The sequence below is a fragment of the Falco punctatus genome (assembly GCF_963210335.1).
Source record: "Falco punctatus genome assembly, chromosome: Z".
NCBI classification, from domain to species: domain Eukaryota; kingdom Metazoa; phylum Chordata; class Aves; order Falconiformes; family Falconidae; genus Falco; species Falco punctatus.
The window spans coordinates 37,905,205-37,919,063 of record NC_137586.1 but is presented as its reverse complement, the minus strand read 5'-3'; the positions used below and the strand labels follow the sequence as shown (position 1 = coordinate 37,919,063).

The 13,859-nt window shown below is 38.3% G+C and overlaps 1 protein-coding gene across 9 annotated transcripts in view; it reads left to right on the top strand.

Moving 5' to 3' along the window:
- PIP5K1B (phosphatidylinositol-4-phosphate 5-kinase type 1 beta) overlaps window positions 1-13,859 on the top strand; it is a 123,319-nt gene that overhangs the window by 29,656 nt on the left and 79,804 nt on the right. For 2 of the 9 annotated variants that reach the window (XM_080372923.1, XM_080372924.1), the window contains exons 2-3: window positions 8,865-8,946; window positions 9,578-9,646. In XM_080372923.1, the coding sequence (XP_080229049.1) occupies window positions 9,578-9,646 (69 nt within the window). In that variant the 5' untranslated portion in view covers window positions 8,865-8,946. Of the gene's footprint in view, window positions 1-4,317; window positions 7,377-8,864; window positions 8,947-9,577; window positions 9,647-13,859 lie in introns of those variants that run through there. The other 7 variants (XM_080372921.1, XM_080372922.1, XM_080372920.1 and 4 more) reach the window with 7 other exon arrangements.

Here is a 13,859-nt window from a genome sequence, read left to right as displayed (position 1 = left end):
GATAACCAAAGTTGTTGGCTTGACCAAATTCCTCTTTTGTACGTATTTCCCTCCCAGCAAGGTGGGGTATTTTGTACCTCTGTGTTATTCCTTTAGAAAGTAAGTAATGCTTCCACTGACTTCTTTTTCCCCTTGTATGAGATTTCATTCCCCTTGGATCTTAACCTACCAATTTTATGAGCACTGCAGCTTGCCTCACTTTCTTTCCAAAGATCATCACCACCATGTTATGTGATCCCTGTCGTTCATTTTGCATATACTGTCAAAGGCAAATGTAGAAGAATTTTCCCTCTGTGCTTTTTTCTTTCTCAATCAACCATTTGTCCCAACAGCCTGCAGTATTTTGTTGGACAGCATGCATTTTGTGATGGTGTTATCTCAAAGTGCAGTGATATGGAAATGGTCCTAAGTAAGGGAGCAGAGCTCTGTTTCTGGACTCTGTAATATATTCTGCCTGTGCCCTGTGCTGTGATACTACCGTAACCTCTATTTTCTTCTGTTGCATACAGTTGTGTGCAGATGTTTCCTTCTTTCACTTCGTTCAAATAAAATTCCATCTTGACAATTCTTACTAACTTTTTACTTAGTTTGCTTTATAGAAGGATTATTAGTCTTCTAAAAAAGCTACTGATATTGGCACGTGAAATCTCAGTTATGAAAACATAAGTAGCAATTCGGAAGTTGTCTTTGACTATGTACAAATACACCTTTCTACTTCCTATGCTTCCGGGCTGTTACAAAATAATGAGAAATTAATGAGGCCTTTTCACTTTGTAAAAGGAGGGCTTGTTAGCAGTTTCTGCAAAATACACCATATGACATCAATTATGTCAGGGATCAAATGTTCTTTCTGATTGCTGGTCTGGGATCAGTGATTTGGAAAAGTCCCGTGGTTCTTAATACATAGACATAATCTTATGTGCAGTCGAAGACTTGCTCTGCTTTTACATTTGGTGTTTGGAAAGATGTTAGAGATTCTTCAGTGCTTCTGGGAAGAGCAGAAGACACAGCAGTTGGCAGTCGAGGTTAAATAGGCTAATAGGCGGTAGAGTAAGATAGTTTGAAGAATCTCAGAATGAAGCTCTGAATTTGGAAATTCATGGAGGGGAAAAAAACCCACCTGCTTTTTCCTAGAGGGCTTTCAACTTACCTGTGAGATTCAGCATTTAATAAATACAGGTTACAAATGGAAAGGGATATGTCTTACTGGAGGAGCACAGCATGCTGTGTTTCCGATGACTTTTAAACTGATTCCTTTAATAAATTTGCAGTTTTATTTCCATTGTTGTAAGCAAGTTTTCATCTGAAAAATCACAGCAGATTATTTTGAAAACAAAATATAATTTGTTACAGAGGATATGTAGCTATAGCTTGTGCTATTGTGGCTGTTTTTGTGACTCTGGATATTACTGTTTTGTCTCAGAGAAGAGGTTAATGCACTAGGAGTATTGCTTTAAATGGAAGAGGGCAGGGCTCTTGTAAGCTGTTAAATCTCCCAGGTAAACAAACTGTATTCTGAGTATTTGTAAACTTTGATGGAGGTGGTATTTGCTGAATTCTCCCTTTTTATTTGTTGGGGGTTTTTTTTCCTGAAAGCTGAGGGAGGAGGAGAGATGATTTGATGCTTCTTGTAGAAAAAGAAAGCATCTCAGTATAAACTTACATAATTTTAAAATATAAATAACACTGATAAATTACTTTTTAAATTCAGCTTGCAAACTAAAACAAATAAATTGGTACTCCTATTACCACTTTTTAAAAAAGAAATTCAAATGTTGTGCCATATTCCTGGAAATGGGGATCACTGTAGGAATCAAACAGTATCAGAATCTTAGCATTGTACTTAGGTTAGTTACTGAGAGGCTAAAAGACCTGGCAGGGTGCTGAAACTAATGTGTGTTAAGTTAGGTAAATTAAGGTGGTGTGAACAGCTGAGATGAGTTAGACTAGGTGAACAGTATGAATGGCAGTTTTGTGATGCTTTTTGATCACTGCTTTCTCTGTAGCCTTTGTGCTGTCCTGATGTTACCATGAAGACCATGAGAAGGAGGAAATTTTTCTTGTTTTGCTTTAGATGTGAATTTCATCACTTTGCATACTACTTGTGATCTCTATCTCCTTGTTATTTCTGAGGCAAAATAAAAATGATAATCAGATTTGTAGACTAATTGGGGCTTGAAACTGGACAACATGACCAGGGTTGTCTGGGGAATAGCTTGGCTTTTTTGCTGGGCATCACAGGCTATACAGTTTCTGATCTGCTTTTTTTAGCTTGGTGCAGCAGTTCACTCTGAAACTGTGCTTCTTAGCATTAATTAGCAAGACCAGCCTCTTCCAATTTTCATTAATTCAACAACAGTTCTATCACAATTTTCACCCAGAAGGTTTGACTTTCAATCACTCTTAAAACCCCCCATAATCAGTTGGGGGTAGAGGGGAGTGTGCCAAAAAGATCTAACCATTCTTCTTTTCTTCACTCCTTTCCCACTCTCCTTTAAAAATCATACTTTTTTTTTTCTTTTTCATTTTTACTGTCAGGCAGAAAAGCTAGTGTTTTGTGGTTTCTTTTTCGTTTTGGGGTTGTATTTGTTTAGCATGATATATCAGTGGTATCTACAAAGCAGTAGGAAGTTTGCTCTGCTTTCACAGCTGGTGTCTGGAAAGACATAGGAGATCCTTCAGTGCTTCTGGGAAGAGCAGGAGCCATGGCAGTTGTCAGCAGAGGTTAAATACACTAATGGGCATTACAGGAATCAGGCAGATTGAAGACTCACATTGAAGTTCTGAATTTGAAAACTCACGGAGGAAAAAACAGCTTTTCAGATTTGAAGCTTTTTCAGAATTTCTAATGAATTTCCAGTGCAATGCAATATGTAAACATTGACTTCATTCTCAGGATATATTGGTTTAAAATTATGTACTAGCTTTTACTCCTTGGATGTTTCAGATATGAGATAGAGGTATGTTCCATTTTAGATGACTACACTACTTTTGCTACAGTGAATCCATTCCACAGACTAGTGTCTGGGATATTATTTTTTTAAAAATACTAAAAATAAGGGAGGAGAAAAAAGAAAAATAGATAGCTGAACTCTTCATGTATTTTCTTATAACTAAATGGCCACATACATTACCTCAGTGTATGTTTGAGGGCTACATAACTGTCCAGACAATCATATACAAAGAACGTTCACTGACATTAAGGTTATAAAATTTTTGGAGAAGGGGGTAGCTTGTGATGACTGTTGAGAAAGCTGTAAGATGTTTCATGTTTTGGCTCTTTTCTTATTCTGTGATACACCAAATTATGCTGCTTTTGAGTTGTTTACATCTGCTTATTGGCACACTGCCTGGCAATGCTTTCAGGTTCTTAAACACCACTCTGCATTGTCTAGTCACCTCAGAATGAAGGCAATTAAATCATGAAAATTATAGTCAGCATTGTTTTAAAGGATAAAGAAAAACTCTGTAAAGTAGCTAAAATGTAATAAAAACAATTTAGGTCACACTTTTCACCTGATGTTAACATTTTAGCTGCCTCCTGAGCCTTCTGAAAATAGTGCAACCCAAAAAAAGCGTCTGAGGTCCCTTCTTTAGTTTCTGTTCTCAGGGACACCCAGGAGTATGCTGGTATTTTTAACTTGACTTCCTATGGAAACAAGATGTATGTAAGCAATCTGTATGTGTGTTGGAGGATGTTTTGTTTGTCCTGAGCCCTTTCCTTTGCAAATAATCTTATAAATAATCCTAATGTTCAAGTTCTACTTGAGAGGGAAAGGGAAAGTGTTTGTTAGTTTTGCTTGACCTAAATTTGTCAGTGGTCCAGAGTACCAGCAGGTTTCATGGAGAAAAGACAGATATTTAATTGGAAAAAACAGTCCTGATATATGTATTATGTGAGGTGGCAGAGGATCCAGACAGTGGGGAGACTTTATGAATGCATCATCTAGGAGAGAAATTTGTTCAGTGCCTAAGAATACGTGAGCTCAAGTCTTGATCAACCCAGGGAAGTAGAGGAGTTACCTTTATTGGTGTCTTTTGATCTTGGAGCTGCTGTCCCATAGCGCCAAGAATACCATGAGTGCTTTTGGGGCACTCAGGGTGATGAGGTGGATTACAAGACAAGTGCTTCGAGCAAGGGTCCTCAAACTATGTCCTGCAGGCCAGATCCGCCCCCCCCAGGGGTCCTCAATCCGGTCCCCCCCAGGGGTCCTCAATCCGGTCCCCCCCAGGGGTCCTCAATCCGGTCCCCCCCAGGGGTCCTCAATCCGGTCCCCAGTATTTACAGACCCCCCTGCCCCCCCCCCCCCCCCCCCCCGCCAGGGGTTGGGGGAAGAAACCAAGCAGCCGCAGATGGCTGCCTGCCACTGCATCCACGCACCGGCCCCCTGGTTAAAAAGTTTGAGGACCCCTGCCATAGAGAGTAGTTTTTCATTAATGAATATGTGTTGACGGATTTCTTCTGCTGTGAAGCATTTCTGGTTTAAAAGTTTATCCCTTTCCAGCATCACTGTGTAACAAAGATTTCCAGTATCACACTGGAGCTGAAATCTGGCAGTGTGTGACTGCCCCTCACATGGTTTGGTGGAAGCATGTCGCTGTATAGATCTGCAAGTCCTTTTAGTAAACTGAGGAACTGATTTGTCAAGCTACTTTCACAGCTACCACAAGGAAAAGTATGGCTGGCCAAATCTTACCAGTAGAAGTGAGTTTTGCAGTAAATGAAATGGGTGTGATTTTATAGTTGTATTAAAAGATGCTGCTTTAAAGTTGTAACAGAAGAGTGACAAGGCTACCAAGGAATTTAACTTGATGACTGTTTTTATTGGAATGAATTATAAATGCTGTTTATAGAATAAGAAATGCCTGGCAACTTCTTCACATGTTGTGCTGAGAAACTGCCATCATCAAGAATGCAGTCTTGTGTTGAAAACTTCCAGTTACTTAAACCAGGTAAAATTATTAATTTGATCATCTCAATTTTTTTGTCTGGTGCTGAGTTAATATCCTTGGTATGAACTTAGTATGAGATTGTGTGTGCTTTTCTGAGGGGTTAGCTGCCCCATTCTGGGGGTTTTGTGTCTTCCTGGAGAAAGAGAACTGTGTAAGGATTAGTAGAAAGTGGCTCTCCCTAATAAATAGGTTATCTGAAATGCATAGAAGTATTGAGAATGAAATTTCCAGATTAATTCCAAAATCGTGTTTTCCATCCCAGTGCATTCACAAAAACCCAACCAAACAAAAAAAACCCAAAAAACCAATGAACTAAAAAAAAAATAATAATCACAGAATGTTTCCTGAAAACCCAGTTGTGTGTTTCAGATTGTTAAAGATGAAAAATGTGCACCAAAGAATCTGTTCTATTTATTTATTATTGGTCTTAAACAGGCTTCTTCTGTTCTTTAATTTCTAGAATTATCCCTGTGCCCACTGGAAAATTTTGTGGAATTTTGTTTTCCTTTTCTTGGTTTGGCTTTTTTTTTTCCCACTCATATTTAAAATGTGTTAGATTATGCCAGGTGAAAAAGTAGCAATACATTTTCTTTCAAATTAGGTTTCTCTTTCTGAATGTACTGTAGAAACCTGCAGCAGTATACCTGGCGAGATGTCTGTCACAAAAGCTTGGGGAAAAAAATATGTAAATTTTAACTATCAGCCAGGACAAGGCAGCAGTTGTAATAGGAAGCTACATGGGTTGTATTTGGAATGTGATTCCTAACTAGCATGTTTTTATTAGTGCTTTAAAAAAATTGTTTATGGAAGAAAATGATGTAAAGATGCGAAGAAGTGCATTCTTCAAACAAATAATGTTTTTTTGACAATGGAAAGAAGGCAGAACTAATTTTTGGTTGGATAAATTAGTGTGTGAGGCCTGTAGGAAGCTGATGACCGCATTTGTCATGGATGTCACCTTTCATTGAACTTCACTTGAAATTGGGCTGAAAGGCCTTTCAAATGTTAGTATCAGTACCTGTTTCTGGGAGCTGGGCCTAAGCAATTAAGATTGTGTAAAAACAGATAGTTACTTATAATCTGGCAAAATGAGTGCCTTATGCTGTCAGTAAAAAAGTGATTTTTTGCTATATAAGGAAAATGCAATTAATAATTTTAGAACCAAAATGAGAACCTGGGTAGGAGGCTTGCACTTGCTGTTGTGTCACCTGAGTTCTCAGAACCCTGGCTGCATGGTGGGCAGGGCAGTGCTGTCGTGGCGGGCTTCTGGCTACGCAGAGAAATAAAAAATGTGCCCCTGTGGCTTTAGGGGAAGATGCATATGGCACTTCTTCCCCAAAATCACGGAAATTGCAGTTGGTGTTAGATAAGTATATGATTCAACAATTCCAGTGTGAGAAAATACACTATAAACCATAGATTTTTCTGTTCAAACGTTGAAGCATGTATTGACTAGGTGTGATTCTTCCAAGTCTGTATTTAGGACAAGGAGGTGGTCTGAGCAGAAAGCTGGATTTAAAGGCTGTAGACTTCTGTCTCAGTAACTGAACATGTCACGCTAGCTTTTGCTATGAATAAGACTTATGGCCAAAATGTTGACTTTTCAAGAGCATTTGGGAAAAATAATTTTTAAATTTCTGCTGGACTTTAGTGTTTCTTTTCTGTCATCAGGTAGGATATGTGGCATCTAAGAAGCTAAACAGGAGATCTTTATGGCCCAGTCTTTCACTGAATACCTACAGTATTTCTGAGACTAAATCTTTTCCTCCTCTACCACCCTCCCCACCCTCCCCCAGTCTTACTTTATTGTGAGTCTGCCCTTTTTCAGGTACGTGCAGAGAACTAATGCTTTAGTTATGGTGGATAAATAGTTGTAGCTTAACCTGGAAGCGGGTCCAAGACTCTTTAAGTTGTGACCTGTATTTGCACTGTTAAACCTCAGCAGAACTGAGGCAGTACCTCTTGCTGTGCATGACATAAAGCATATGAGAAGTCATTCCGTACCATTTTGGTAGATGCAGAGCAAGGAGAAAATACATGAAGTAATATTTACATTGCAAAAAATTATTAGCATGCAATAGGAGACGGTTGTCACAGCAAAGATACTGAGAGGTGTTTAACACGACCCCAGTTAAGTTAGAGCTTTGTAACTGCAATACTTCTATTCTAGATGCTGCTAGGAATGAAAAAAACTGGAATAGATAGGAAAAATTTACTTGCTTCATGTTGTATGAGTTTTTGTACTTGGTGGTTATTGAACTTGGGGTCTCATTGTCTGTTTTCATATCCTTGGCAGTATTACAGGGGTGTATTTTCACATGAATGAAGTGTTCTTGAATAATTTGTCTGACTGTGCTGGGAACAAAGAGGGTTTTCTTCCATGTCTGGCATGAGTGTTTTCTTCAGCTAACTTCTTGTGGAAAGTAAGTTCCAACGTTGCATTCATATTTGGCTTTTGCTGAGTAAGTATGATCATATTTTAGGAAGTTTGGGGAGTAGTAGAACATCTTATTATACTAATAGTCTTGGGGTGTGTGGAGAACAAGGGAGTTTTGGTGGTTTTACCCAGAGATCATTTGATTAAATAGTCTTCCTCCTGCTAGTGATTAAAATTACATTTATTTTCCTACAAAAGTTGTTTTAACCGTTCTTGATGTCTGTGTTCATGTACTGATAGAGTTACAAGCATGGATCAGTATTAATTAATATTAAATGTGTGAATTTAGGTAAGCTAGATAAACTATGCAATCAAAACTGAATTACTGCCTTTCAAGTAGGAGCTTGATGTGTAGGATTCTGCTAAAGGAGTTACTGATGAAGATACATTAATTGCATGAAGGCTACAGTGAAGAACAGTGGAGCTAGCTGTGGTAGGAAAATACGGGTTTGTAACATAAGGAGAGTTTTTTCTAAGGAGGCATTGTTCTGTTCTCAGAAAAATCTGCGTTTCTATTTGTTGTCCACCTGACCATCACCCCTCCCCCCCCTTTTTTTTTTCTCTCGGGTGCAATTAATAGCCTGCTTTTCTAAAAAGTCAGAAAGGACTGGTTTAAAGTCTTTTATGGGAAGTTTTCTTAGTGGTGTTATGTATACTTCTCAGATTACTGGAAAACTAAATTGAGTGAGTGAGGCCTGGGAATATTTTTTTTAAATCAGTTTTTAGTTATGTATAAGATGTTATTTGTACTGATTAAAGACAAATGAGATGATTTTTTTTCCTTCTTGTGTGGTTGAGAAATTAAATTGTTTTATTGATGCATCTTAAAATGGGTGTGAAAAATGGGAGGGAGAGCTGATTCCAAAGAGGTATCAAATAGCATCCGATTATGTAATATTTTCTCTTATGTTCAGTCAAAACATTTATCTATGAAATAGCTCACCTCAACAGGACAAACAGAAATTATACTCATACTAACTACCGTTATGGAAAACTTTCAAAATTAGTATCTACCATTCTTCAGTGTGCAGTCCTCCAGACTGACATTCTGATTGCTTGTCTTTTTGGCTTTGGTGGAATTAATATATGGGGTATGCCAAGTGAGTGGAGATTATAAGGTTTAGTATTTAATTTTTGAAGTCCTTATGGAAGAGATCATGTATGCAGCACTCCAGGGCATGTATGTCTACTGCTGTACATAAACATTCTGTTGTAGGGCTGCTTGTGCCACAGTAGTTAAATATCTAGGGCAAAGGGAAGCTGAACTGCACTGATTCTATCCCGTGTGATACTCCCTATTTTCTAAGTATACTAAATGACCCATTAGTAACTAAGTTGAGGTGATTCTTGAAAAACATCACTTGTAGCTGGATTCTTGCTTGGACTGAATAACAGCAGAAAAAGGAAATCTAAAGCTCTTCTGCGAGATGTAAATTTGTGATGACATAGTGATAACAGGTTTTTCTTTTAATAGGTTCTGGAAAACATCAACACCATCAATGAATGGCTTGATCTTCACTCTCATCTCCAGATGACTTGTCCTGTTGTTCATAAGGGTGTGTGTACTTCCATTCTGAAAGTGTTTGCAAAATCTAGAATGATTTCAAAACATGTCTGTGTAGCATTTTGGTTTACTCACTTTGGCAGCCACACTCAGAGTGTCTGACTCAAGTGATCTCTGATTTCATGGTTTATTCTTGATCTAGCATTGCTTTACAGCCATGATAAGATACAATCTCAAATTTCTCCTTGCTCCTTTGAGGACATACAGCATGTCAATGCATCCAAAGGCCTTGGACCTCTGAGGCATGCCATTGAATATGTGGCTCACAAGCTTGATAGTTTTGCCCATCATTGGATCTTTCAAGATCATCTTATGCAGTCTGCTGAGGAGCAAGATTTCACTGCAGGATCTTCTTGCAGGCCCATGTGCTGGTGTGGGGGAAAAAGAAATAGAGGGTTGTGTAGATTCAGTCATATGCTGGACATTTCTGGGGTAGTGCTGTACTTTTAGTCTGCCTGGAAAATCCTAGAAATATCCTAGATAGGTCACAGATCTTGCTGACTTGCTGTCCTCTAAAAAGTTTGAATTTAGCAAAAAAATGGATAACAAATTTTATGAAGTTTTCTGAACATTTACTTTTCTACAGCAACTACTTTGTTTATAACTTAAGCTTCTGTTGTTAGATGTCGTCTGCTGCTGAAAATGGTGATGTTACTGCTGGAAAGCCACATGAAGAGAAAACGTATAAAAAGGTAAATAAGACTCACAACCTTTTCATTTCATGTTTTCCCCTTCGTATTGGTAATTCAAACCTGTTGTAAGTGAAATATATTTCAGAACGGACTAAATACAATTTGATGGATTTTTTGGAAGTGCATTATTCCTTCTCTGAAACCAGAAGACATTTCTGCCCACTGCAGAGGTGAAAGCTCATTCACTACAGCTTTGAAGTATACGTTGCTAGACTGATGGAAATTCTTTGCTCTTAGCAGCAGATATACCTCTGGGCATAAATGCTGTTGTCAGAAATTTAGTACAGTAAGTTCCTAAATGCTTTGAATGTTTATGCGATGTGTCTGGACTACAAACCTACCTTACCATCTCCTTAGTACTTTGTCAAACAGTACGCTTTTTGTTTGCTTTCTTTTTTAAAAAAGAAATGTTGTTTAAGAGAGGATATATTTAATATAGGAGCATGCATCAACTATAGCAGCATAGGGCTATTTAGATACTGTAATTGTAGATGGTGCTGGTCTTGGTTTCGTTTTTCTGTCACTTATTGTCTGGGACCAGCATTATATATGTCCACCTAGCACTGCTGATAACTAAGGGGAGCTATAAATGCACATTTTTATATGCATATTTATGCAATTAAATTGTTAGCTGCTGGATTTGATCACTTTCTTGACAGATCACCTCAAAGAAGGGGTGATTTTTTTTTTGTCTTAATTCCTGTGATCTAGCAGAGATCCTTCCAACAGTATGTAGCATGGGTTAGGGTTTTTCATTTCCAGGTGTTGCCTACAGCACTGCTAGTGAAGTCAAGGAGAATAATAAGCTGCTATTTCTTTTCCCACCCCTTTTTTTGGCAGCTGTTTTTTTTTCGGTATCTGGGTGGCCTTAACATTCCAGATAATTTTCTTAGAAATAGAAGGAAATAATGTTTGAGGAAAATGCTTTTTTTTCTTTTTAGATACAGGTTTTGTTCAGTCTCCCAGCTTATGACTTAAGACTTCAAAATACTGAAATCTAAATTGTTCTTGACGTTTAGTATAAGAAAAGAAGAAAAAGTTCAGTGCCTGAGGTAGAGGCTTTTGCAGTTTTATATTGCTAGATAGAAGACGACAAATCCTGGTAGTCTCACCACAAGTGAGTTTCCATTTCCCCCAGTCATCCTACATGTTCTATCTCTTCGTGTTCAACTGTAAATTCATGATGTTCCAGAGGAAGCCTGGTAGAGAGTCTTACCATGGCATAAATTCTTCTATGTATTTACCAGAAATACATCTCTGACAAAACCTAGGATTCACAAACACATGACATTCAGAGATCACAGTAACTATCATCTCTGAATTCTGCCCTTTCCCCTGAATCATCGGTTTTCTGTACTCGTACGTTATACCAGCTTAATTCCTTTTCTTACACCTTACACCCTCAGTTGTTTTGTGTTCAAGTTCCTGTGTTGCATATGGCCCGTAGTTTAGTATTATCACAGAATACTATCATTATGCTCCTGCTTTTTGTGATAATGTTAATTAAAATATTGATACATTTTTGATCCCACAGTTTATTCATACAGGGTTTACTGGTAGCATGTCTTTGTCTGATGCTTTCACTTCTACACGTATCTCTCATCTTAAGCCAAATGCCCCACAAACCTTGCACTTCCTGTTAATTCTCACCTTCTTCAGGTATTCCATGTAGCATCGGTTCATATTGTTTACAGAATTCCAGAGGAATCAACTGCATATGTCTAGAAGGTTGGTTTCAGGATGAGCCTGGAAGGGCTTGCGTTTGACAGAGGCAATTCAAGCCATTTCCCATTTGATTCCATATTTTTAGGTAACTTTCACAAGGAGATCTTGCTCTGTTAGTCTTGCTTACAGTTAAGACCCGCCTGTCTTTTATTGCCCACATCACTTTTCTGCACTCTTTTATGTACGTATCACATGACTGGAGAACTGGAAATGCGTTGTTGCAGTTGGTTTGTTTAGAAAATACTGCAGCTCTGTCCTGTGACTTCTTGTGCCACTTGTCCAGAAATCTGGCCTAGGGAAGAGCTTGTTTCCTTAGCTGGTGCTTTTCAGCTTCTTGGGCAGTTCCTGTTCCCATCTGCCACTGCCCTTGATTGCAGTGGAAGCACCTAGTGAGATACTCATGTAGTTCTGAAGTCAGACCGTGCTTGCTTGCTAACCCATTCTCATTGCTCAGAGGCTTCACTTCCAGGTTTGGGGGTTTTTTTGTATATGGGTAATTCAAGGGATTTCTAGTGATAATTCTGGGAGATAATCATCCTGAAATGTGTCGACAGTTTCAGCCTCAACCCCACCCCAAGTAAAAGATCACCCTCTCAGAGTGGAGAGATTAGTGAAGGAAGAGTTACTGTGATCCTGCCATCCTCTCCCCATGTGGACCCCACTGGTTCCACATGAAGACTTGGTAACAGTAACTCTTGTCATAAGCTGTGTGGTTTGGTCTTAACTTTAAAATCTTCCTGGGGCCCTTCATCTTCTGACAAAGCAAAATGCTAGTGTGCCTCTCTGTCCTCTTCCAGCAATTGCAAAGGACCTTGCCAATTCAGGATCTGCACTTGCTTTATGGCTAAAAGAACATGGTATGCAGATGCATGCTGAAATGTCTGTAATGCCCAAAATAAAATGAAAACTCTAGCGATAAGGGATGCACTGATACTGCCCTGCTGAAAGGTTACATTTTCCGTGCATAGAGTGAGGGGGAGCAAACCTCAATCTGATCTAGAAAGAAAAATAGTCATTTGTTTTAAACAATTTTGCATTTTTGCTTAATTATTTCTTGCATCTATTCATGTTTCATAATAGTCTGCAAAGATTATGGCTCTGCAGCTTTAGTCATATATATTTATATGTATATATATATATATATAATTGCATACAAATAGGGAAAGTGATGCATGAAAACATCTGCTTTGTGATGTAAAATCCAGTGATGCATAAGAGAAAATTAAGTACAAGTCTTGGCTTTAGAGGCATTTTCCTTATGCCACATCCAATGAGAAATAAGCCTTACTAATCAATATGTATTAAGCAGTGTTTTAGTTACTTAATCTGGAAATGTAAATATCCTTTACTGAGGACTGTGAATTGTCTCATAAGAGAAACTTGGGGGAAGATTAGAGAAAATAATTCCAAATACTTGATTATTTTTTTTAATTAATGTTTCATGCAAGTGTGAAAAAAAATTGTATTTTTTGTCTTGGCGATAGAAGTTTTTTTATCTAATTTAAAGGAAACTGCTTACCTTAGTGAATACAATCTATCCCATTGATATCAGAGATGAATGATGGCTTACTAAAACACATTTCCATCAGAAAACAAATTATTTCTAATGGCTGTTGGAAGAAAAACATTTTTCCAATGGGGCATGTAGAAAACCTTCACATTCTTTTCCTTATGGTTTGTTTCTCCTTACTTCTGAGGACACTGGAGCAGATGAGATGGATACTGCTTTGAGTAGCAGCTGGACTGGACTGACTAATGTGGGAAGGACATACAGCTGCAGTTGCACCTAGTGATGTGGGACTCAATTGCGGCAGCAGATGGAGAGTGATTGGGAACTAAAGACTTGGTCCACTCCCTCTTCTGTTGTTCCCTCTTCATTCTGTAATTCTGCCTTTTGCTTGCTGTTCATAGTGTCAGGGTGCGTACTGCTGAGGGTGATGTTCTCATCTGCTGCACCTCTTCTCTGAGGACTAGTTAGCTGTGATAAATTAGTTTGTAGCTCTGTGCTAAGAAAAAGCATCTGAATCGGTCACTGCTGAAAATGGGCAGTCCTCTAAATGTGCTTGTCCTTTCTCCGTGTGTATGTGTCAGTATATTTTGGCCTGCTGTAACTCTTAGCATAGTTCAGCCTTGGCAGAATTCCCAAAGGGATTACTTGCCTGTTCATCCTGGGGGGAAAAGGCGTCCTGTTTATAATGGAAAAGTTTATTTCTGATGTCTAGGGTCTTTGCTGTGCAGTAGCAATATGTTCCAAATGTGTCCTTAATCTATATAGATTAGTTGTAAGAGCTCTCCATATATTACAATTATCTGTAGTAGTGACTGGTTTTCATTGTTTTTAAGTTTAACTCAGTCAGGTAAAACCGAACTTTTTCCAGGACACCATCTCTTACTTAATCCAAGATAAATCTTTACAGAATAATAAATAGTCTGTAGGCCTATCAGTTGCATTTCTGGGACTTAAGATTGTTTCAGTATTTTTTTAATG